The 22497-nt window shown below is 36.4% G+C and overlaps 1 protein-coding gene across 9 annotated transcripts in view; it reads right to left on the reverse strand.

Annotated features, from left to right (window-relative positions):
* UBR2 (ubiquitin protein ligase E3 component n-recognin 2) overlaps positions 1 to 22497 on the reverse strand; it is a 177350-nt gene that overhangs the window by 35761 nt on the left and 119092 nt on the right. For all 9 annotated transcript variants that reach the window (XM_037844916.1, XM_037844915.1, XM_037844917.1 and 6 more), the window contains 9 exons: positions 20187 to 20239; positions 9356 to 9458; positions 8533 to 8581; positions 7866 to 8020; positions 6474 to 6576; positions 2423 to 2532; positions 2234 to 2314; positions 1756 to 1934; positions 1014 to 1213 (listed from right to left, as the gene is read on the reverse strand). In XM_037844916.1, coding sequence (XP_037700844.1) covers positions 1014 to 1213; positions 1756 to 1934; positions 2234 to 2314; positions 2423 to 2532; positions 6474 to 6576; positions 7866 to 8020; positions 8533 to 8581; positions 9356 to 9458; positions 20187 to 20239 — 1033 coding nt within the window. The remainder of the gene's footprint in view (positions 1 to 1013; positions 1214 to 1755; positions 1935 to 2233; positions 2315 to 2422; positions 2533 to 6473; positions 6577 to 7865; positions 8021 to 8532; positions 8582 to 9355; positions 9459 to 20186; positions 20240 to 22497) is intronic.

Consider the following 22497-nt stretch of genomic DNA (forward strand, 5'->3'; position numbering starts at 1 on the left):
CCTTTTAGAGAAAAGGCAATCCTATCAGTGGGTCTTCCAACTTCCTTTCAATCCTACAATGTGAAAGGGCACTTTGCTAAATAAGAGCTTTGGGAATTCCTGAGACAAAACTCTTGCTCTCAAGACGTCTACTGGGATAGTTGAGGCATATACACATATAAAATAAGCCTACGAGTAGAGACATAAAAGTATCTATGGTGGACACAATGATATACAGCCCAGATCCCCTGCAGGAACGAAAGAATTATTCCCTCAACAGCTGGAAGAAGGCTCTCCACAATCACTTCTCTTTGAGAGAAAACTGCTTTGCTCAAGGTCGCAACTCCTTTCAGGGACGGCTCCCAACAGTTACTGAGCAGAGTTAGGGTATAAAGACCCAGTCCTGTTGGCCCAACTCTGAACAACTCTGAAGGGCCACCCAGGGCCAGAGCAACCCAAGGTGTAAATTCAGGCCTTTCCTTGGATGGCATTATAGCTCAACTTCTCCCTTTGCCCAAGTTTGCTCATTCCTTTCCTTTTCACAGATTTTGATCCGAAGGCTTCCATAAGATGTGCTGCATGGTAATCTCTATCTTAAGAATCTGTTTTCTGGGGAATATTATCTGCAACATTATCACTAGTCTAGATTAGAATCTGGCTCAAGAATTGCTTTTGACATAGGTAATGGGTACCACTGTTCTCTACGATTTCTACCCTGGCATTTCCACGAAACAAAATAATTATTTTTGTTATTTCAATTTGTTAACAAATTATTAAGACTTTGCAAGTGTGTTGAAGAATGGGAAAGTGTTAAGTACCAAAGTACATAAATGACATACATGAAGAAACAGTTTTTCCTTGAATCCTTGAGCGTTTCCACATCCATAAAATGGTAAATTCATAAGATGCAGTTTCTGCCTAAGATACCTCCAAGCCCATGGAGTTACTATTAGATTAATAAAATCTCTGTATATCATCAAGCACCCTTAGTGGCAGTTATTAACTGGGAGGTTGAGGTTCTTGCTATGATTTACCTGGATCTTGAACGAATTTACTTCTATTTTTTGACAATACAGTTGATCTTTGAACAAATGCTGCCAAGACCATTGCTCTGCTTTCCACCTTAACCTCTTGTTCCTCTTGACACAATATACAGGTAACAAATTGTCTCTGTTCAGGGACCCATGTTTGTGCTGGGCCCAGTGCTGTAAGTGTCATATCTGAAACCACAGGGCTGCAATAAAAAGAAGATAAATATGATTAATGAGTCTAAGAAGTTTCCCTATTCATAATACATTAATTTGCAACATACTAGTCATAAAACAGTAGGCTCCAGGTATGTCCATATTCAACACATAGGTGGTCAAATGTCTTTCATATATTTCAACACTATCTCCTCTAATCCTCACAGCAATCCAATATGAAACACAGAAGCCAGACACTCTTAACTGAGCCTTGGGTACTCATTCTTTTATGAATGCCAAGGAGCTTCTGTATGACATAGTTTAAATATACACGTGAATTATCTACTGTCAAAGATATGTTCATAAACACTAAAATTAATAAACTCAGATTCTAAGATTAATTCCTCTAACTGGAGGAAAATAACCCATCACAAAATTTACCCATCAATCCCACTAAATTACTCGAGGATTAAAAGTGTATTTAAAAAAAAAAAAAAAAAAAAAGCAAAATTGCACCCCTTAGTTGAGAATCACTGGTCTAGAGATTCAAAAGTTATTTAAAAATTGTTAATAAATTATTATCATTTTTTACCTATTATCAAAAACAGCAGAGGTAGATGCATCTAGTTCTAACGTCTGCTGAAAGAGTTCTTTGTTCTCATCAATAAAGTGCCGCTGCATCTCCGACATCTGGGCCATGATCTTTTCTCTGCGTAGTCGGGCAATCTCAGCTTTTCTCTTCCTCTCAGCTTTGTCTTTGTCCCTTGAACTCTGAAATTACGCTTCACTCAATGAGACCATTAGATGCTAAATGCACATTTTTTCCCAAAACAGAAATAAAAATTATTCTACAATCTTATTTAAATAAGAGAAAAGACTTCTTAATCAACCTACATGCTAAAATGAAAACCACCAGACTAAAAAATTGCCACAACAGATAAATAAATAGTGACATGTTTCTTAGAATTTAAATGTTTGTGAATAATACCAACTTAATTGCAGATAGATTTAATTTGTTTATAGTGAACTTGTTATAATTTTTCAGTATTCTCATATTTTACTTCTTATACCTCTTCCATTATGGTTCCTTCTGTCTCTGCCACAGGACTGGTAGATGAACTTTCCCGCATATTCTTAATAGCGTTAAAAGTCTACAAAAAGAAAAGTTTCAGCTATTCTGAAGCTATGAAAGATTACTGAAATATACAAATAAATATTTAATTTTTCTCACAAAAAGCAGACAATGCAGGAAATTTTACCTTCAATATCCACCTAATCATGTCTTTGTGGACTTCTAGGTAGGGAGCATTTTGTAGGGTTTCCAGCATTGCTAGTATGCTAGGAGAGTTGTTTGGTGCTTCACCAGGTTCTAAGGTGGAAAAATAAAGCCACAATAACTAAATAAATCATATTTGAAGAAAAAAAAAATCAAGAGAACATTTAAATTCAGTATTGGTTGATTCAGTTTTGCAGTCATAAATGTTCAGTTATTGATTCTCTTAATTTAAGTGTTGTTATTCTGGCCAAATGTTCTTCTTCTTTATGAGGGAAAGAGATTGAATTAGGTGATTTTTAATATCCTTCTAGATTTAAAATTCTATGGCTGTGGATTAGGGATCTGACTCTAGATAAGGGGAAGGTTTCTTTGCAAATATATACATATAAAATGTCTTAAGTATATAGGATGTTTAAAGAAATAAAAGGAATGTCCAGGGAAAATGATTCCTCATAAAACAAAACAAAACAAAAAAATCCCCCAAACCAACATCAACAACAAAAGAAAGAAAGAAAGAACTGAGAGGGAACCTGAAATCTTGTAATGGTTATCAAATGCAATTAGAGAATTTTCTGTGTGATTACCCTAAAGTAAAAGCTCTAAAGACAAGGCAAAAGACACAATGTTAATCCATAGAAAGAAATACTTATTGAGAAAAAGAGTAGGGAAAGCCTTGTGGGAAAAGGCAGTTCCCCTCCTTCCTCTCATTTACACTTGGATGAGGACAAAAAGGAATATTAGAGATGTAGCAGCAAGTGGACTACTTCCTCCCTATTCCCTAATCATAGTACCTAGTATTCTGACAGTCATTATCATTTAGAAAGAAATGAGAGAGAACATGACACTGAACAAAGTTACAGAAATAATCCTTTACTCTCAAGGGATTCATAAATTCCTATATTACCATAAATTCATTTAAACACCCTCAGCAAATGGCTAACTGCAGGTCTGGGGCAGGGAAAGTACAAGGTAAGCTTGCAACATCTTCTGTACCAGAAAGCAAAGTGATACTCAAATACTAATAGGATGGGTCAAAAGAACACAGAAGCCAGCTTCAATGAATGAACTACTGACCAAACTTGGCACAACTTGAGCATCAAAAGGAATAATGATTATAACTGACTATAAAACCTTGAATAAATAAAAATCCACGAGAATATTAAAAAAACAAAAGAAAAAGAGCCAAGTCTGTCATCATTCCAGGCAATAGTTATTAGACCAACTGCTTACTTAGAGAAGAATGCTAACAAATGCAGAACAAATTGCATAATTAGAAAAATCACTATTTTGCAACCTCCAGTGAAACAACGGATTCAGAAAGTACCATAAGTGGTTGATAAAATGATAAGGTAAAAAGTTGCTGTGGAATAGGATATTCTTATAGTGTCAAAAGCATCACCCCACAGATTAATTGCTAACTGCAAAATAAGAAAAACTCACCTTTCAATGGAGAGATCTGGTAGTCACCACTTAAACAAAGTGATCAAACTGGACATCACTAGGAGTGGAACATCCTGACATTATGTGTCTCCTGATGTGATACAATATGAAGAACTAAGCATCACCTATGGACTATTTCTCCCAGCATGTTTAACCTGAAGCTAATCAAGCTCAAGACTCATTTTCCAGTTTACAGGAAACACAGAAGATAGAAGAACAGGTTAAACACCGCCACAAGGAAACAATCGGTAAAATCTAAAGTGTGGGCTATTCTGTAACAACTGGCCATATTTAGAGGTGAAATTTTATGATGTGTATAACAAATGGTTCAAAAGTGTTGTGTCGGTTTGGATATATCATATTCTGCAGAAAAAGTCATGTTCTTTGATGCAATCTTGTGGGGGCAGACATAGTAGTGGTGATTAAGTTGGAATGTTTGGATTAGGCTGTTTCCATGGAGATATGCCCCACCCAACTGTGGGTAATAACTCTGACTGGATAATTTCCATGGAGGCATGCCCCCCCCCCCCATTCAGCGTGAATCTTGATTAGTTTACTAGAGCACTACATAAGCTCGGACAGAAGGAGCGAGCTTGCTACAGCCAAGAGGGTCTCTATGAAGAATGCACATGAGCTGAGAGATGAGCTGCAAATGAGAGACAGTTGAAGATGGCCACTGAAAGCAGATTCTTGCTCTGGAGAAGCCAAGAGAGGACAAACGCCCCAAGAGCAACTGAGAGTGACATTTTGAAGAGGAGCTGCAGCCTAGAGAGGAACGTCCTGGGAGAAAGCCATTTTAAAACCAGAACTTGGAGCAGACGCCAGCCATGTGCCTTCCCAGCTAACAGAGGTTTTCCAGACGCCATTGGCCATCCTTCAGTGAAGGTACTCTATTGATGCATTACCTTGGACATTTTATGGCCTTAAGACTGTAACCGTGTAACCAAATAAACCCCCTTTATAAAAGCCAATCCATTTCTGGTGTTTTGCTATCTGGCAGCATTGGCAAACCGGAACAAGTGTGCAAATATAAAAAAGAAAATGTAGCAAAATGTTAACCACCATTAAATCAAGGTGGAAGAACTACGGGTGTTTGCTGAGAAACTATTCTGACTTATCTGGATATCTGAAATTTTTCATAATAAAAAGCTAGAAATATCTCCTTGGTCTTCTAAAAAAAGTCACACTACTTTATATAAAATAAAACATATAAAATGATAATCTAATCCCCTACAACTAATTTTCTTATTTTCAAAACAAGCAAAAAGTTACAAATTGTTTTTAAAAGCATATCCTAGAGTTTAAATTACATACCATACCCATATCTAAGGACTCATTATTTTTTGCAGCTTATAAATGAAAACATATGTATTTTTTTTATCATCATTTTATTGAGATATATTCACATACCACGCAGTCATACAAAACAAATTGTACTTTCGATTGTTTACAGTACCATTACATAGTTGTACATTCATCACCTAAATCAATCCCTGACACCTTCATTAGCACACACACAAAAATAACAAGAATAATAATTAGAGTGAAAAAGAGCAATTGAAGTAAAAAAGAACACTGGGTACCTTTGTCTGTTTGTTTGCTTCCCCTACTTTTCTACACATCCATCCATAAACTAGACAAAGTGGAGTTTGGTCCTTATGGCATTCCCAATCCCACTGTCACCCCTCATAAGCTACATTTTTATACAACTGTCTTCGAGATTCATGGGTTCTGGGTTGTAGTTTAATAGTTTCAGGTATCCACCACCAGCTACCCCAATTCTTTAGAACCTAAAAAAGGTTGTCTAAAGTGTGCGTAAGAGTGCCCACCAGAGTGATCTCTTGGCTCGTTTTGGAATCTCTCTGCCACTGAAGCTTATTTCATTTCCTTTCACATCCCCCTTTTGGTCAAGAAGATGTTCTCCATCCCACGATGCCGGGTCTACATTCCTCCCCGGGAGTCATATTCCACGTTGCCAGGGAGATTCACTTCCCTGGGTGTCTTGATCCCACGTAGGGGGGAGGGCAGTGATTTCACCTTTCAAGTTGGCTTAGCCAGAGAGAGAGGGCCACATCTGAGCAACAAAGAGGCATTCAGGAGGAGACTCTTAGGCACAAATACAGGGAGGCCTAGCCTCTCCTTTGCAGCAACCGTCTTCCCAAGGGTAAAACTTATGGTAGAGGGCTCAACCCATCAAACCACCAGTCCCCTATGTCTGTGGTCATGTTAGCAACCATGGAGGTGGGGTAGGCGAATACCCCTGCATTCTCCACAGGCTCCTCAAGGGGGCACTACATCTTTTTTTTTTTTTTTCCTTGTTTGTCTTTTTTCTTTTCTTCTTTTTTTTTTTTTTAACTTTCCCTTCTTTTTTAAATCAACTGTAACATATGTATTTTAAGAATTTGCAGGCCCTAAGTATTTTTATTAAAATGTTAAATCTGATAAAGTACCTTTAATAGAGAGACGTATACAAATAGTCTCAAATATTTGGATTCAATGTAACTCAGTTAAAACCTGTTATAAAATAAGGTTATATTACATATTTAAAATCACTTATATTTAGTAAAAAGTTTAGTAAAAGGGTAGATACATACTTGATATCTTCTGAGTGAAGGTAAATGTTACTACATGCTCTTCCATGACATTCTCTAAATGTTGTTTTTCTTCTTGTAGTGCCATTCCAATTAAATGTAACACCTCAAATAAAACATTTTGTTAACTTTTAGTAAAAAAAAATTTAGTATTTTTATGAGAAGTAACAAAAAACAATTCACTATTCAAGAAAGATAAACTGTTAAAGACTGAGTTCAACAAAAGCAATTTGAGCTACCAATTTTTATCAAATTCAAACACTAAGCTTCATTTACTAATAAAGAATTCTAAGCAAGGAAAGCAAAAAATTCTATTTTAGCCAGGAAGAAAATTCCATTGCAAGTTCATAGTATAAGCTAAAATTACTATCATATATGACCAGCAATTCATATAATACATAATTTTAAGTTTTATTCCACTATCAGTCTTAAAAATATATGTATAAGAATCAGTGGCCAAATAACTACACAGCTAAAAACGTCTTTCATGTAATTATCTAGCCTAGGATACTCTAGTTCAACTTCTCTAAGGACTAAATCTTAATCATCTCAGAAAGAGACATACTTTTATCTCTAATGCAATATAGGTTATATAGATGGAAAGCTGGCCTGCATTTGAATCCTGGCTTTACTGCTTTCAAGCTAAACACACTTGGAAAACCCTATTTCATCATCTTTAAAACAGAAACAACGTCTTCCCTTTAGAGTTTAGAGGATTACAAATACTGTATGTAAAGTGCTTAGCACAGAATAATTGGGCATAGAACAGGCATTCAATTTATAGTAATTATTGTTATGCCACTTATTAGTTGAGTAATGTGGGCAAATTAACTGAACCTCACTGAAACCTGGCTTCCTTATTTATATGGTGGAAAAAGTTATATCTACTTATAGGGGTGTTGTGTGAATTCAATGAAATAATAATGTAAGAAAGACTTACATTAAATCTATAAAGTAAAAGGCAAACATAAGGTTCCAGACTTGCCACTTATTAGCTATAGGATCATAAGTCTCTGAATCTCAATTTCTTCAACTGTAAAATACAGATATTGATGAACTGAAGGGTTTTTTGAGAGAATTAAATAAGAAACATATGTAAAGGATAACACGTTATACAAACATCAGAGTACTGCATATACAAAGACAGATGAGGACCAATCAACAAGCAGTGAGAGACAGACTGGCCAATGGGACTGAGATAATCAATCATATGGTATAAAAAAATCTGCCATGCACTCATTTTCACTGCCAAACACAAAAACAGTAGCAATATATTATATTTCAAATTAAGCTAACACTGTACACTTTTGTCCCAAGTTTTCTGTGTACAAGTTACTGACAAGAGTATTTTGGCTTCTACTACTAAAATAAAAATACAAATGATTTCAAACTTACCCTCTGAAGCATGGACTCTGACCAGGCATAACCATTATGTTCTACAGCCCACCGCAGTATTGTTCCCATGACGCACAACATGACATCCGACTGCAAGATGTTAACCAGACTTGCAAACAGTGGGCAGAATGGAGGCAAAACTGGAGGTGGAAGTGCTGAAAATAAAGTTATTACTAGTTTCTTTTGCAGATCATGCTTTAAAAAAAAACCAAACCATCCCTTTATTAGATACTTTTGACAGTCTATCCCTCAAAGAATGTTCATTAACAGACATCTTAAATGTATTTTTACCTTCTCAAGGTCAGTCAAATGCATAAAAACAGCTACATAAAGAGTAGCAGTGCAAAGAAAAGACTTTCTTTTCCCTAGAAATGTCTTAAGATCTGAGACACAACCATTAATTCACAGGTGACTCAGTACAGATTATTGCTATATTACCATATTTATTATTCCTTTGAGTAAGAGAATGTTGACTCCAAAAGCTTATTTTTAAATCTTTTGCTTTGCCCAGGACAAATCATCATGATAAAAGTCAATAGAAAACAATGTTTTATAAAATGGCCCTATATACAGTTCCTGGCACAGCAGAGTCTAGCCACTTTTACCTTACTATCTAAGAACTAAAAGGGACTGACGTGAGATTTTGGAAAGAAGAAATTAAAAATACCTGTATCTTCCCTATTTTGTCTTTTTAATTTCCGTTGAGCTTCCTCTGCCTAATAAAAAGGAAAGTAATTTGGACTAGAATTAGTAATATAAAACAACCTAATATCCTAAACTAGTGATATAAGTCAATCTTTGCTGTATTATCTTTTGATTTTAGATGATTTTTATTTTTAGTGTTGTTGTTCCCCCCAAATTGAGATATCAAGGCTAATTTTTTTCCACTAAAAAGAATCCCCAAATAAGTTCCTTGTTGTATTAAAATGCAAGGGACATATGTACAAATCAAAAACAAAAACTTTATTTAGGTCTGTGCTCTGTGAGCATCAATAACTAAACAAAAGCTTCATGTTTAAGTTTTGTTTGATGTCATTTACTGAAAAAATGTTTTAAAAGAAGATTGCTAAAAGGCAAAATTTAACTGTGAAGAATGATTAGGAAAATTCCACAAAAACCTATGGAAAAGCATGTTAAATAGTATCAATTCTGAAATGTGTGTAAAATGGGTTAACTGATTATAATACAGGTTGACAATTTGTCTTCAAAAGCCAATAAAAAACATGTAACTATATAAATTTGTCTGGCTATTGTATATATTTATATAGATCTTATATATGTATGTACAAAACAGTGGGGAGAGAAAACCCAAAATGTTACTTGGTGGTAATATAGATAATTTGTACTTTCTTCTCTATAAACCTTTCTATTTTTTCCAAATTTTCTATAATAAAAAGTATTCTTTTACAATCTGCAAAAAACAGTGAAAGTTGTTTAGGAAAAAGAAAAATCCACCCCTCCCTCAACACACTTTCAATTTTCTCAATTACCTTTGACTGCTCTGCCCTTGAAAAGTGATAGAAATACAAGTTGAATTCTTTGGCACATTCTGGTTTCAGTTCATACATGCCTCGTCCTGTTAATCCAGGTTTCCTATGAAAAGAAAGGCCCTTAAAATATTATTACTTAAATCATACATTAATTCACGAAACAGTCTTAGAGATCAGAATAAGAAGGCTGAGCAGTCATATACTGTTATAACTTTCTGTGGGTTACTTTGGCAAGCTGAATCCAAGGCATTAGGTGCATCCATTTTATCTATAAGCTCACCTTGAATTTATCTTAACTGGACAGTGAATATTATGGTTTCTATAGTGGCAACAATTTAGAAGTCTAACAACAGGGAATAGGTTACAAAAGTATGACATTGCCACACAAGTGAACATCATTAAAAATGATGTCAATCTCTATATTTTAACATGGAAAGATGTTGGTCATAAGTTCTATTAAATGGAAACAAGCAGGTGACATTTTAGGAAAATATTTTTGAAATCTTGGGTTTTAGAGAATCTTCTTAAGCAGGTACAAAACCCAAAAGCCATAAAAGACAGAAAGAAATCATATGAGTGATTAGATGATGGGTGATGTCACTTTCTTTGTACTTTTCTGTATTTTTTTCTAAAAGTATGTATTGTCTTCATAATTGAGAAAAACATTGTCAATGAGGTAGGGAGCAAGAAAAAAGTAGGATTAAGAAACTGTCTTGTGAAACACTGGGACTGGCAGTTTGATGTGCTGAGCCCTCGATCGTGGGACTTGCCCTTACGAAGCTCGTTACTACAAAGGAGAGGCTAAACTTGCATATAACTGTGCCTAAGAGTCTCCCCCTGAGTACCTCTTTGTTGCTCAGATGTGGCCCTCTCTTTCTCTAACTGAGCCACCTTGGCAGGTGAACTCACTGCCTTCCCCACTACATGGGACCTGACTCTCAGGGATGTAAATCTCCCTGGCAACACAGGATATGGCTCCCGGGGATGAATCTGGACCTGGCATTGTGGGATTGAGACTATCTTCTTGACCAAAAGGGGGATGCAAAATGAGACAAAATAGTTTCAGTGGCTGAGAGATTTCAAATGGAGTCGAGAGGTCACTCTGGTAGACATTCTTTTTTTTTTTTTTTTTTTTTTTTGTATTTTATAAGTTTATTAGATTATAATTATTTGCATTTCATTGTTTATTTTTAATTTTATATTATCAAAAACTGAAACATGTAAACGTAGAATGATTATATAATGAAACTTCATCCTGCCCAGCTTCGACAATTATCAATATATGGCCAATTTTATTTTATCTACACCCTCAAACCCCTTCACCATGTTGTTTTGTATACCAAATCCCAGACAGTATTTAATCTTTTTTTTTTTAATCATCATTTTATTGAGATATATTCACATACCACGCAGTCATACAAAACAAATTGTACTTTCGATTGTTTACAGTACCATTACATAGTTGTACATTCATCACCTAAATCAATCCCTGACACCTTCATTAGCACACACACAAAAATAACAAGAATAATAATTAGAGTGAAAAAGAGCAATTGAAGTAAAAAAGAACACTGGGTACCTTTGTCTGTTTGTTTGCTTCCCCTACTTTTCTACACATCCATCCATAAACTAGACAAAGTGGAGTTTGGTCCTTATGGCATTCCCAATCCCACTGTCACCCCTCATAAGCTACATTTTTATACAACTGTCTTCGAGATTCATGGGTTCTGGGTTGTAGTTTAATAGTTTCAGGTATCCACCACCAGCTACCCCAATTCTTTAGAACCTAAAAAAGGTTGTCTAAAGTGTGCGTAAGAGTGCCCACCAGAGTGATCTCTCGGCTCGTTTTGGAATCTCTCTGCCACTGAAGCTTATTTCATTTCCTTTCACATCCCCCTTTTGGTCAAGAAGATGTTCTCCATCCCACGATGCCGGGTCTACATTCCTCCCCGGGAGTCATATTCCACGTTGCCAGGGAGATTCACTTCCCTGGGTGTCTGATCCCACGTAGGGGGGAGGGCAGTGATTTCACCTTTCAAGTTGGCTTAGCCAGAGAGAGAGGGCCACATCTGAGCAACAAAGAGGCATTCAGGAGGAGACTCTTAGGCACAAATACAGGGAGGCCTAGCCTCTCCTTTGCAGCAACCGTCTTCCCAAGGGTAAAACTTATGGTAGAGAGCTCAACCCATCAAACCACCAGTCCCCTATGTCTGTGGTCATGTTAGCAACCATGGAGGTGGGGTAGGCGAATACCCCTGCATTCTCCACAGGCTCCTCAAGGGGGCACTACATCTTTTTTTTTTTTTTTCCTTGTTTGTCTTTCTTCTTCTTTTTTTTTTTTTTTTAACTTTCCCTTCTTTTTAAAATCAACTGTATGAAAAAAAAAGTTAAAAAGAAAACAAACATACAATAAAAGAACATTTCAAAGAGACCATAACAAGGGAGTAAGAAAAAGACAACTAACCTAAGATAACTGCTTAACTTCCAACATGTTCCTACTTTACCCCAAGAAAGTTACATAATATAGCAACATTTCAGTGAACTTGTTCCTACTACATCCATCAGAAATTAACAGACCATAGTCATTTCTGGGCATCCCTAGAACGTTAAATAGCTTATCTGTTCTTCTTGGATTATTGTTCCCCCTTCCTTAATTGCTCTCTACTGCTAGTTCCCCTACATTCTACATTATAAACCATTTGTTTTACATTTTTCAAAGTTCACATTAGTGGTAGCATATAATATTTCTTTTTTTGTGCCTGGCTTATTTCGCTCAGCATTATGTCTTCAAGGTTCATCCATGTTGTCATACGTTTCACCAGATCGTTCCTTCTTACTGCCGCGTAGTATTCCATCGTGTGTATACACCACATTTTATTTATCCACTCATCTGTTGAAGGACATTTGGGTTGTTTCCATCTCTTGGCAATTGTGAATAATGCTGCTATGAACATTGGCGTGCAGATATCTGTTCGTGTCACTGCTTTCCGATCTTCCGGGTATATACCGAGAAGTGCAATCGCTGGATCGAATGGTAGCTCTATATCTAGTTTTCTAAGGAACTGCCAGACTGACTTCCAGAGTGGCTGAACCATTATACAGTCCCACCAACAATGAATAAGAGTTCCAATTTCTCCACATCCCCTCCAGCATTTGTAGTTTCCTGTTTGTTTAATGGCAGCCATTCTAACCGGTGTTAGATGGTATCTCATTGTGGTCTTAATTTGCATCTCTCTAATAGCTAGTGAAGCTGAACATTTTTTCATGTGTTTCTTGGCCATTTGTATTTCCTCTTCAGAGAACTGTCTTTTCATATCTTTTGCCCATTTTATAATTGGGCTGTCTGTACTATTGTCATTGAGTTGTAGGATTTCTTTGTATATGCAAGATATCAGTCTTTTGTCAGATACATGGTTTCCAAAAATTTTTTCCCATTGAGTTGGCTGCCTCTTTACCTTTTTGAGAAATTCCTTTGAGGTGCAGAAACTTCTAAGCTTGAGGAGTTCCCATTTATCTATTTTCTCTTTTGTTGCTTGTGCTTTGGGTGTAAAGTCTAGGAAGTGGCCTCCTAATACAAGGTCTTGAAGATGTTTTCCTACATTATCTTCTAGGAGTTTTATGGTACTTTCTTTTATATTGAGATCTTTGGTCCATTTTGAGTTAATTTTTGTGTAGGGGGTGAGGTAGGGGTCCTCTTTCATTCTTTTGGATATGGATATCCAACTCTCCCAGCCCCATTTGTTGAAAAGACCATTATGGCTCAGTTCGGTGACTTTGGGGGCCTTATCAAAGATCAGTCGGCCATAGATCTGAGGGTCTATCTCTGAATCCTCAATTCGATTCCATTGATCTATATGTCTATCTTTGTGCCAGTACCATGCTGTTTTGGCAACTGTGGCTTTATAATAAGCTTCAAAGTCAGGGAGTGTAAGTCCTCCCACTTCGTTTTTCTTTTTTAGAGTGTCTTTAGCAATTCGAGGCATCTTCCCTTTCCAAATAAATTTGATAACTAGCTTTTCCAAGTCTGCAAAGTAGGTTGTTGGAATTTTGATTGGGATTGCATTGAATCTGTAGATGAGTTTGGGTAGAATTGACATCTTAATGACATTTAGCCTTCCTATCCATGAACATGGAATATTTTTCCATCTTTTAAGGTCCCCTTCTATTTCTTTTAGTAGAGTTATGTAGTTTTCTTTGTATAGGTCTTTTACATCTTTGGTTAAGTTTATTCCTAGGTACTTGATTTTTTTAGTTGCTATTGAAAATGGTATCTTTTTCTTGAGTGTCTCTTCAGTTTGTTCATTTCTAGCATATAGAAACATTACTGACTTATGTGCGTTGATCTTGTATCCCGCTACTTTGCTAAATTTGTTTATTAGCTCTAGTAGGTGTATCGTTGATTTCTCAGGGTTTTCTAGATATAAGATCATATCATCTGCAAACAATGACAGTTTTACTTCTTCTTTTCCAATTTGGATGCCTTTTATTTCTTTGTCTTGCCGGATTGCCCTGGCTAGCACTTCCAGCACAATGTTGAATAACAGTGGTGACAGCGGGCATCCTTGTCTTGTTCCTGATCTTAGAGGGAAGGCTTTCAGTCTCTCACCATTGAGTACTATGCTGGCTGTGGGTTTTTCATATATGCTCTTTATCATGTTGAGGAAGTTTCCTTCAATTCCTACCTTTTGAAGTGTTTTTATCAAAAAGGGATGTTGGATTTTGTCAAATGCTTTTTCAGCATCTATTGAGATGATCAATTGATTTTTCCCTTTCGAGTTTTTAATGTGTTGTAATACATTGATTGTTTTTCTTATGTCGAACCATCCTTGCATGCCTGGAATGAACCCCACTTGGTCATGGTGTATGATTTTTTTAATGTGTCTTTGGATTCGATTTGCAAGTATTTTGTTGAGGATTTTTGCATCTATATTCATTAGGGAGATTGGCCGGTAGTTTTCCTTTTTTGTAGCATCTTTGCCTGGTTTTGGTATTAGATTGATGTTAGCTTCATAAAATGAGTTAGGTAGTCTTCCATTTTTTTCAATGTTTTGAAAGAGTTTGAGTAAGATTGGTGTCAGTTCTTTCTGGAAAGTTTGGTAGAATTCCCCTGTGAAGCCATCTGGCCCTGGGCATTTATTTGTGGGAAGATTTTTGATGACTGATTGGATCTCTTTGCTTGTGATGGGTTGGTTGAGGTCTTCTGTTTCTTCTCTGGTCAGTCTAGGTTGTTCATATGTTTCCAGGAAATTGTCCATTTCTTCTACATTATCCAGTTTGTTGCCATACAGTTGTTCATAATATCCTCTTATAATTTTTTTAATTTCTTCAGGATCTGCAGTTATGTCACCTTTTTCATTCATTATTTTGTTTATATGGGTCTTCTCTCTTTTTGATTTTGTCAGTCTAGCTAGGGGCTTGTCAATCTTGTTGATCTTCTCAAAGAACCAACTTTTGGTGATATTTATCCTTTCTATTGTTTTTTTGTTCTCTATGTCATTTATTTCTGCTTTAATCCTTGTTATTTCTTTTCTTCTACTTGGTTTAGGATTGGTTTGCTGTTCATTTTCTAGCTTCTTCAGTTGATCCATTAGTTCTTTGATTTTGGCTCTTTCTTCCTTTTTAATATATGCGTTTAGTGCTATAAATTTCCCCCTTAGCACTGCTTTTCCTGCATCCCATAGGTTTTGGTATGTTGTGTTCTCATTTTCATTCGTCTCTATATATTTAGCAATTTCTCTTGCTATTTCTTCTTTAACCCACTGATTGTTTAGGAGTGTGTTGTTTAACCTCCAGGTATTTGTGAATTTTCTAAGTCTCTGATGGTTATTGACTTCTAATTGTATTCCATTGTGGTCAGAGAATGTGCTTTGAATAATTTCAATCTTTTTAAATTTATTGAGGCTTGTTTTATGTCCCAGCATATGATCTATTCTGGAGAAAGTTCCGTGAGCACTAGAAAAGTATGTGTATCCTGGTGATTTGGGATGTAATGTCCTGTAGATGTCTGTTAAATCTAATTCATTTATCAGATTGTTTAGGTTTTCAATTTCCTTATTGGTCTTCTGTCTGGTTGATCTATCTATAGGAGAGAGTGATGTGTTGAAGTCTCCCACAATTATTGTGGAAACATCAATTGCTTCCTTTAGTTTTGCCAGTGTTTCTCTCATGTATTTTGTGGCACCTTGATTGGGTGCATAGACATTTACGATTGTTATTTCTTCTTGCTGAATTGCCCCTTTTATTAGTATGTAGTGGCCTTCTTTGTCTCTCAAAACATCCCTGCATTTGAAGTCTATTTTATCTGAGATTAATATTGCTACACCTGCTTTCTTTTGGCTGTAGCTTGCATGAAATATTTTTTTCCATCCTTTCACTTTCAGTTTCTTTGTGTCCCCGTGTCTAAGATGAGTCTCTTGTATGCAACATATTGATGGTTCATTTTTTTTGATCCATTCTGCGAATCTATATCTTTTAATTGGGGAGTTTAATCCATTTACATTCAACGTTAAAACCGTGAAGGCATTTCTTGAATCGGCCATCTTATCCTTTGGATTATGTTTGCCATATTTTCCCCTCTATTAATATCCTTTATTGTACCCATACCGAATCTCTTTAGTACTGAACCTTTCTCCAGGTCTCTCTGTCCTGTCTTTGTTTCTCTGTCTGTAGGGCTCCCTTTAGTATCTCCAGTAGGGCAGGTCTCTTGTTAGCAAATTCTCTCAGCATTTCTTTGTCTGTGAAAAATTTAAGCTCTCCCTCAAATTTGAAGGAGAGCTTTGCTGGATAAAGTATTCTTGGCTGGAAATTCCTCTCACTCAGAATTTTAAATATATCGTGCCACTGCCTTCTTGCCTCCATGGTGGCTGCTGAGTAGTCACTACTTAGTCTTATGCTGTTTCCTTTGTATGTGGTGAATTGCTTTTCTCTTGCTGCTTTCAGAACTTGCTCCTTCTCTTCTATGTTTGACAGTGTGATCAGTATATGTCTCGGAGTGGGTTTTTTTGGATTTATTCTATTTGGAGTTCGCTGAGCATTTATGATTTGTGTATTTATGTTGTTTAGAAGATTTGGGAAGTTTTCCCCAATAATTTCTTTGAATACTCTTCCTAGACCTTTACCCTTTTCTTCCCCTTCTGGGACACCAATGAGTCTTATATATTCGGACGTTTCATATTATCTATCATATCCCTGAGGTCCATTTCGAGTTTTTCAATTTTTTTCCCCATTCTTTCTTTTATGCTTTCATTTTCCATTCTGTCATCTTCCAGGTCACTGATTCGTTGTTCTACTTCCTCTAGTCTTGTACTATGAGTGTCCAGAATCTTTTTAATTTGGTCAACAGTTTCTTTAATTTCCATAAGATCATCCATTTTTTTATTTAGTCTTGCAATGTCTTCTTTATGCTCTTCTAGGGTCTTCTTGATTTCCTTCATATCCCGTACTATGGTCTCATTGTTCATCTTTAGTTCTTTGAGTAGCTGCTCTAGGTGCTGTGTCTCTTCTGGTCTTTTGATTTGGGTGCTTGGGCTTGGGTTATCCATATCGTCTGGTTTTTTCATATGCTTTATAATTTTCTGTTGTTTTTGGCCTCGTGGCATTTGCTGAACTTGATAGGGTTCTTTTAGGGTTTGTAGACCAGTTGAAGTCCTTATCTCTAATTTATCAGATCTACAGCTTCGTGGAGTACACTTTCTCTAACTAACCAGCAGGTGGCGTCCACGAGCCACCTGTTCTCCACAAGCCAGATCTCCCCTGCTTAGCCTTTGTGGTGAGTGGGGGAGTGAGTCTTGTGGGGCCCAATTGGTGTACCAAGCTTGCGTGTGTAGTTGGTGTTGCCTGCCCTGTATGTGGGGCGTGTTTCTGGGCAGTCGGAGAGGGGGGGTGGCCCTAACAATCAAATCTCCCTGATGATCCTAGAGTTTTAAAGCTGCTGCAATAGTCGAATCCTTCAGTTCAGTCCTGCCACAGTTTGTCTCTGCCACTGACCCACAAGTCCTTGGTATTGGCGTATGGCTCCTGAGACTTGCAAGTGGGCCCCTCTTCCAGGCTGTACACCCCGGGTCCTCTGTTGAGGGATGACTGTGCTATGTCACAGGTGAGTGCCGTCCCCCCAGGGCAGTTCTGGGCTGCTGGGCTGTGTTGGGAGGCTCCCAGTCTGCTCAAATGATGGCTGAATGGGGCTTTGTTAATTCACACTGCTCCCCCTTCCCATCTCTGGGACATTCAGCTGAGGTTGCAGGGAAGGCTAATGTCCACGCCCAGTTTTGTGGTGTGTGCCTGTTATTTGAAGCACTTCCGTCACACTGGGTTGTCTGGGGCAGCTCTGGGCTATGGGGCTGGCGATGGGCAGGAGTGTTTCCTGTCCACCAGGATGGTGGCTGTGAGCGGACACCCCCCTTTTCTTGGGAAGTTGTGTTGTTTAGTGAATTTTCTCAGCCACTGGATTATTGCCTTTTGTCTCAGAGCTCTCTTAGTTCTGCTCTTGACTTGATGTGCCCAAATTTCAATTCTTTGAAGCTTTCTGTATTGAGCTTCTTAGAGTAATTGTTTTAGAAAAAGCAAAAAGGATTTAAAAAAAAAAAAACAAAAAAAAAAAACGGCCCTCCTCAGAGATCTAATGGGTTATTGAAATGCTAATAGACAAAGCAACCAGGGCCATTAAGGAAAGGTGCACAGGGCAGAGAGATCAGCTTTGCTTCGGGATTTGCATATGCGCCTCAAGGCCTGATCTCCGCCCTTCCCCTTTCTGTGTTCACCAGAACTCCAAAAATCCTCTGCTTTTATTTTGGAGTTTTTCGTGTTGTTTTTTTTCTATGCCTGTCTCCTCTCTGCTGGGCTGGCTGCTCTCAGAGTCTCTGGTGTCTGGTCTCAGTCTATCTATGGTTGGAGTTTGAATCAGTAGAATGAGTTTCCGATAAGAGCAGCCACTGCAATTCTCCCTTCTCCTTCCCGGAGCTGACAGCCCCTCCTCCCCCGGGACTGAGCCTGGCAGGGAGGGGCGCGGGTCCCCTGGCCGCAAAAACTTACAGATTTCGCTGATCTCAGCAGTTCCACGTTTTCATGAGTGTTGTATGAAGTATGCCCAAAGACAGATTGCTCTGTGGTGTGCAGTCCACGCAGTTCCTGGCTTTTTACCTACTTTCCTGGAGGAGTAACTAAAACATACAGCTCACCAGTCTGCCATCTTGCCCCGCCTCTCTCAGTATCTGGTAGACATTCTTATGCACTATAGATAACACTTCTTAGGCTTTAACATACTGGAATAGCTAGAAGTAAATACATGGAAATACCAAACTCCAACCCAGTAGTCTGGACTCCTGAAGACGATTATATAATAATGGAGATTACAAAGGGTGACAGTGTGATTGTGAAAACCTTGTGGATCACATTCCGTTTATCTAGTGTATGGATGGATGAGTAGAAAAATGGGGATAAAAACTAAATGACAAATAGGGTGGGATGGGGGGATGGTTTGGGTGTTCTTTTTTTACTTTTATTTTTTATTCTTATTCTGATTCTTTCTGATATAAAGAAAATGTTCAGAAATAGATTGTGGGGATGAATGCATATCTATATGATCGTACTGTGAACAGTTTATTGTATACCATGGATGACTGTATGGTATGTGAATATATTTCAATAAAACTGAATTTAAAAAAAAAAAAAGAAACTGTTTTATGAACATTAAAAAAACATTTGTGTGGAATGATACCACAAAGTTAAAAACCAAAGTGACAGCAGACTGGGAGAAAATCTTGCAATGTATTTAATATAACAAGAATTAATATATAAAAAATGCCTATGGAACAATAAGGTAGGGACAAACAATCTTAAAGAAAAACACAGAAAAAATAAGAATAAACATTAAAAGTCAATAAACAACGAAAAGATGCTCGACCTCACTGGTAGGCAAATGCAATTAAAATGACAATAACAATTAAAATACCCACTGATTTGAAGAAATTAAGAATTGCAGAAAAGGTTAAATATATTACAGTACATGATAATGAAGAATCAAAAAAGAATGAAGACCTGTATGTACTGACAAAGCCTATCAAGTTAAAAAAAAAAAGACACAAACATATAGTTTAATTTTAAAGAAAGGTTATACAACAGTATATATAAAATGAACACATTTTTGCTAAAGGACATATTTTCCTCGCCACTTACACATACATATAGAGATAAGTGTTAGATGTACAAAGAAAAGTTTAGAAAGATATACATCTAAATGTAATAGAAATCATATGAGTGATTGGATTATGGGTGATGTTATTTTCTTTGTACTTTTCTGTATTTTTCTCTAAAAGTATGTATTGTCTTTATAATCAAGAAAAATAAAGACATTGTCAGTGGGACAGGCAGGGAGCAAGAAAAAAAGTGGGATTAAGAAACAAACTGCCTTAACAACCTGGGATAAATTAGTTTATTTACTGGGCAACACATTCTTCACTAGAGAAGGCAGCGTTCAGAGGCTATCCCGAAATTTAGGTGGCACTTTCAAATGGAAACAAAGAAAGCAATATTAAGAAACCTCAATGCATTTACTTAGATCACCTGCTCAGATTCATTTCAATGATCCGAAACCATCAACTATGAATAGATATTCCAAATGCAATGAAAATCCTCATATAGCTTCTTAGAGTTCCAGCGTGCATGTGTAGATCATAAAAGTGAAATGTCAGAAATCTAGTTCGGAGTTATATATTTGAAAATGTTGCCACTCTCTGAAAGCAATACACTTCATTCTCACTTCCATCAAGGAAACAATCTAGGAAAAATGAATGTCTGGAAAAAAAAAAAGATGTGAAATAAAAGGAAGTAAACTCACTTGAAACAGGCAACTGCTTCAATTACACTCTCCATGCCAGTTTCCTTGTTCTCCTAAAGGATTAAGAAACAAATAAGTGTGTTTCATGTTAATAATTATAAATGCTTAGCGTTGTGCTTTTATTTCATTAACCCTCACAGCAGCCCTATGAAGTAGATATATTATTATCCCTAATTTTACAGATGAGGATTCCACAGTAAACATAATGATTAATATACAATTAAGCTGACATTCATTCAGAATGATATAATTTAATAAAATATAAAAAAATAAAAAACACTTGTCACTGCCATAAGGAATCAAGGTAACAGCTTTCAAAAGGAATAGAATGAAAACAAAGTCTAACAAAATTTATGCAAAATATTTGTAGTATTTTTTGAAATAGTTACACTAATTTCTTATCTAGTTATAGTAAAACAGCATTTCCCAATCATATCCTATCTATGATGAGATATTAACAGAATTCTGAGAATTAAGAATTCTCTGGTCAAAAATGTTTAGGAAGTATGGTTTAAGTATCTTTTTTTAACTCTGAGACTTCTCAGAATCTTTATCTTGCTAATACAAATTACTATTCCCTAAAAGTAATATAGTATAAAAGCTATACCTAAATACCTTTCCCCTAGAACACACATTTAATATCTTGTGGCATTCTGTGGGATACAAACCAGGAGACACGATACTAAAGCCATCGCATTGCATAAGCCATATAACATTTTTGAAGGGCCGTTTCAAATTTTATTTATCCTTAAAACCTAGACTAAACAATAAATACTTCCTCATCTAGCAATGCATAATTCATTTCCTGCATTAAAAAGTCCAAATCATTTTGCCCTGACTAGATACTTGGTGGTAGTAGGAAAGTATTAATTATTGCTAATATTTTTAGGTGTGATAATGGTATATGGATACGTTGTGTGAAATGTTTTTTTTAAGTCTATTTCTTTTAGATCAGAATTTCTTGGCCTAAGAACTTTTGACATTTGGACCAGATAATTTTTTGTTGTGGGTACTTGTTCTGTGCATTTAGGAGTTTAACAGCATCTTTGGTCTCCATCCACAAGGTGCCAGTAACACATCCCTCTGCGACCTGAGTAGTGAAAGTCAAACATGTCTTTAGATATTGCCACATGTCCCCTGAGGGGCAAAATCTCACCTGGTTGAGAACCATTATTTTAGATACATTCTAAAATAATACATGAAATGATAAATGATAAATGATAAATCTGGTCTTCTCTACAAAATAGTGTTAGTGGTGGGGTGTAGATGAAAAAGATTGCTTAGCCATCTATTGAAGATGGTGATAGACACAGGTTTTTTATACTATGCTTTCTACTTGCGTAAATTTTGAAATTTTTCATAACAAAAAGTTTTTAAAAAGTATTAGACAATGAATATAAAACAGGTTGGGGCTTTTTTAAGGTTGAAAATTTTTATCTATGTTTCAAATTTGGGAAAACATTATTTCAAAAAAGCCCCAATGAAATAAAGTCCTTTCCCAATTGTAACTATTGGGTTTCTGAAATGCCTCATGGCTGAAAAATAGGTGGCTGAGGTACTTAAGACCCTGAGAAGAAAAAAGCACAATTCAATCTATGAATGCCCTTGTTGGAATACTATTTTATATTCACTAAAATGAAATAAATGGCTCACTAAGAAAGAGAGTCATTGGTTGCTTGAGAAGAGAAAAGCTCTGAAAAACTTTATTGAGTCTACTTAATACAGCTAAGTAGGTGTATTTCACTCTTTCTTTAACATACTGGGTTACATAGTATTATCTTTACCTGCTGCAACTTTGTACAATGACCCTATGAGAAACTCTCTTTAACAGACAGAGAAATTCTCTAAGGCCTGGGTTTACTCCCCCCACCCCCTTATTAGAGAAGTTGTGGGTTTACAGAACAATCATGCATAAAATACAGGATTCTCAAACACAATCCCACCGTCAACAACACCTTGCATTGCTGTGAAATATTTGTTACAATTAGTAACAGCACATTTTAATAACTGCACTATTAATTAAAATCTACAGTATAACATAGGGTTCACTGTTTTTGTAGTGTAATTCCATGGATTTTAAAAAAAATTTTTATTCTATTACCATATCTTCACTCTAACAATTCCCCTTTTAAGCATATTCAGATACATATCTCAGTGTTATTGTGTTCACAATGTTGTGCTACCAATACCACCAAAACAGTTCCATCATTCCAGATAGGAACCTTGTATATTTTAAGGCTTAATTTCCCATTCCCTATCTCTACCCCATCCCCTGGTAACCTAGATTCTAGATTCTGACTCTAATGAGTTT

The sequence above is a fragment of the Choloepus didactylus genome, chromosome 7 (genome assembly GCF_015220235.1).
Source record: "Choloepus didactylus isolate mChoDid1 chromosome 7, mChoDid1.pri, whole genome shotgun sequence".
Taxonomy (NCBI): Eukaryota; Metazoa; Chordata; class Mammalia; order Pilosa; family Megalonychidae; genus Choloepus; species Choloepus didactylus.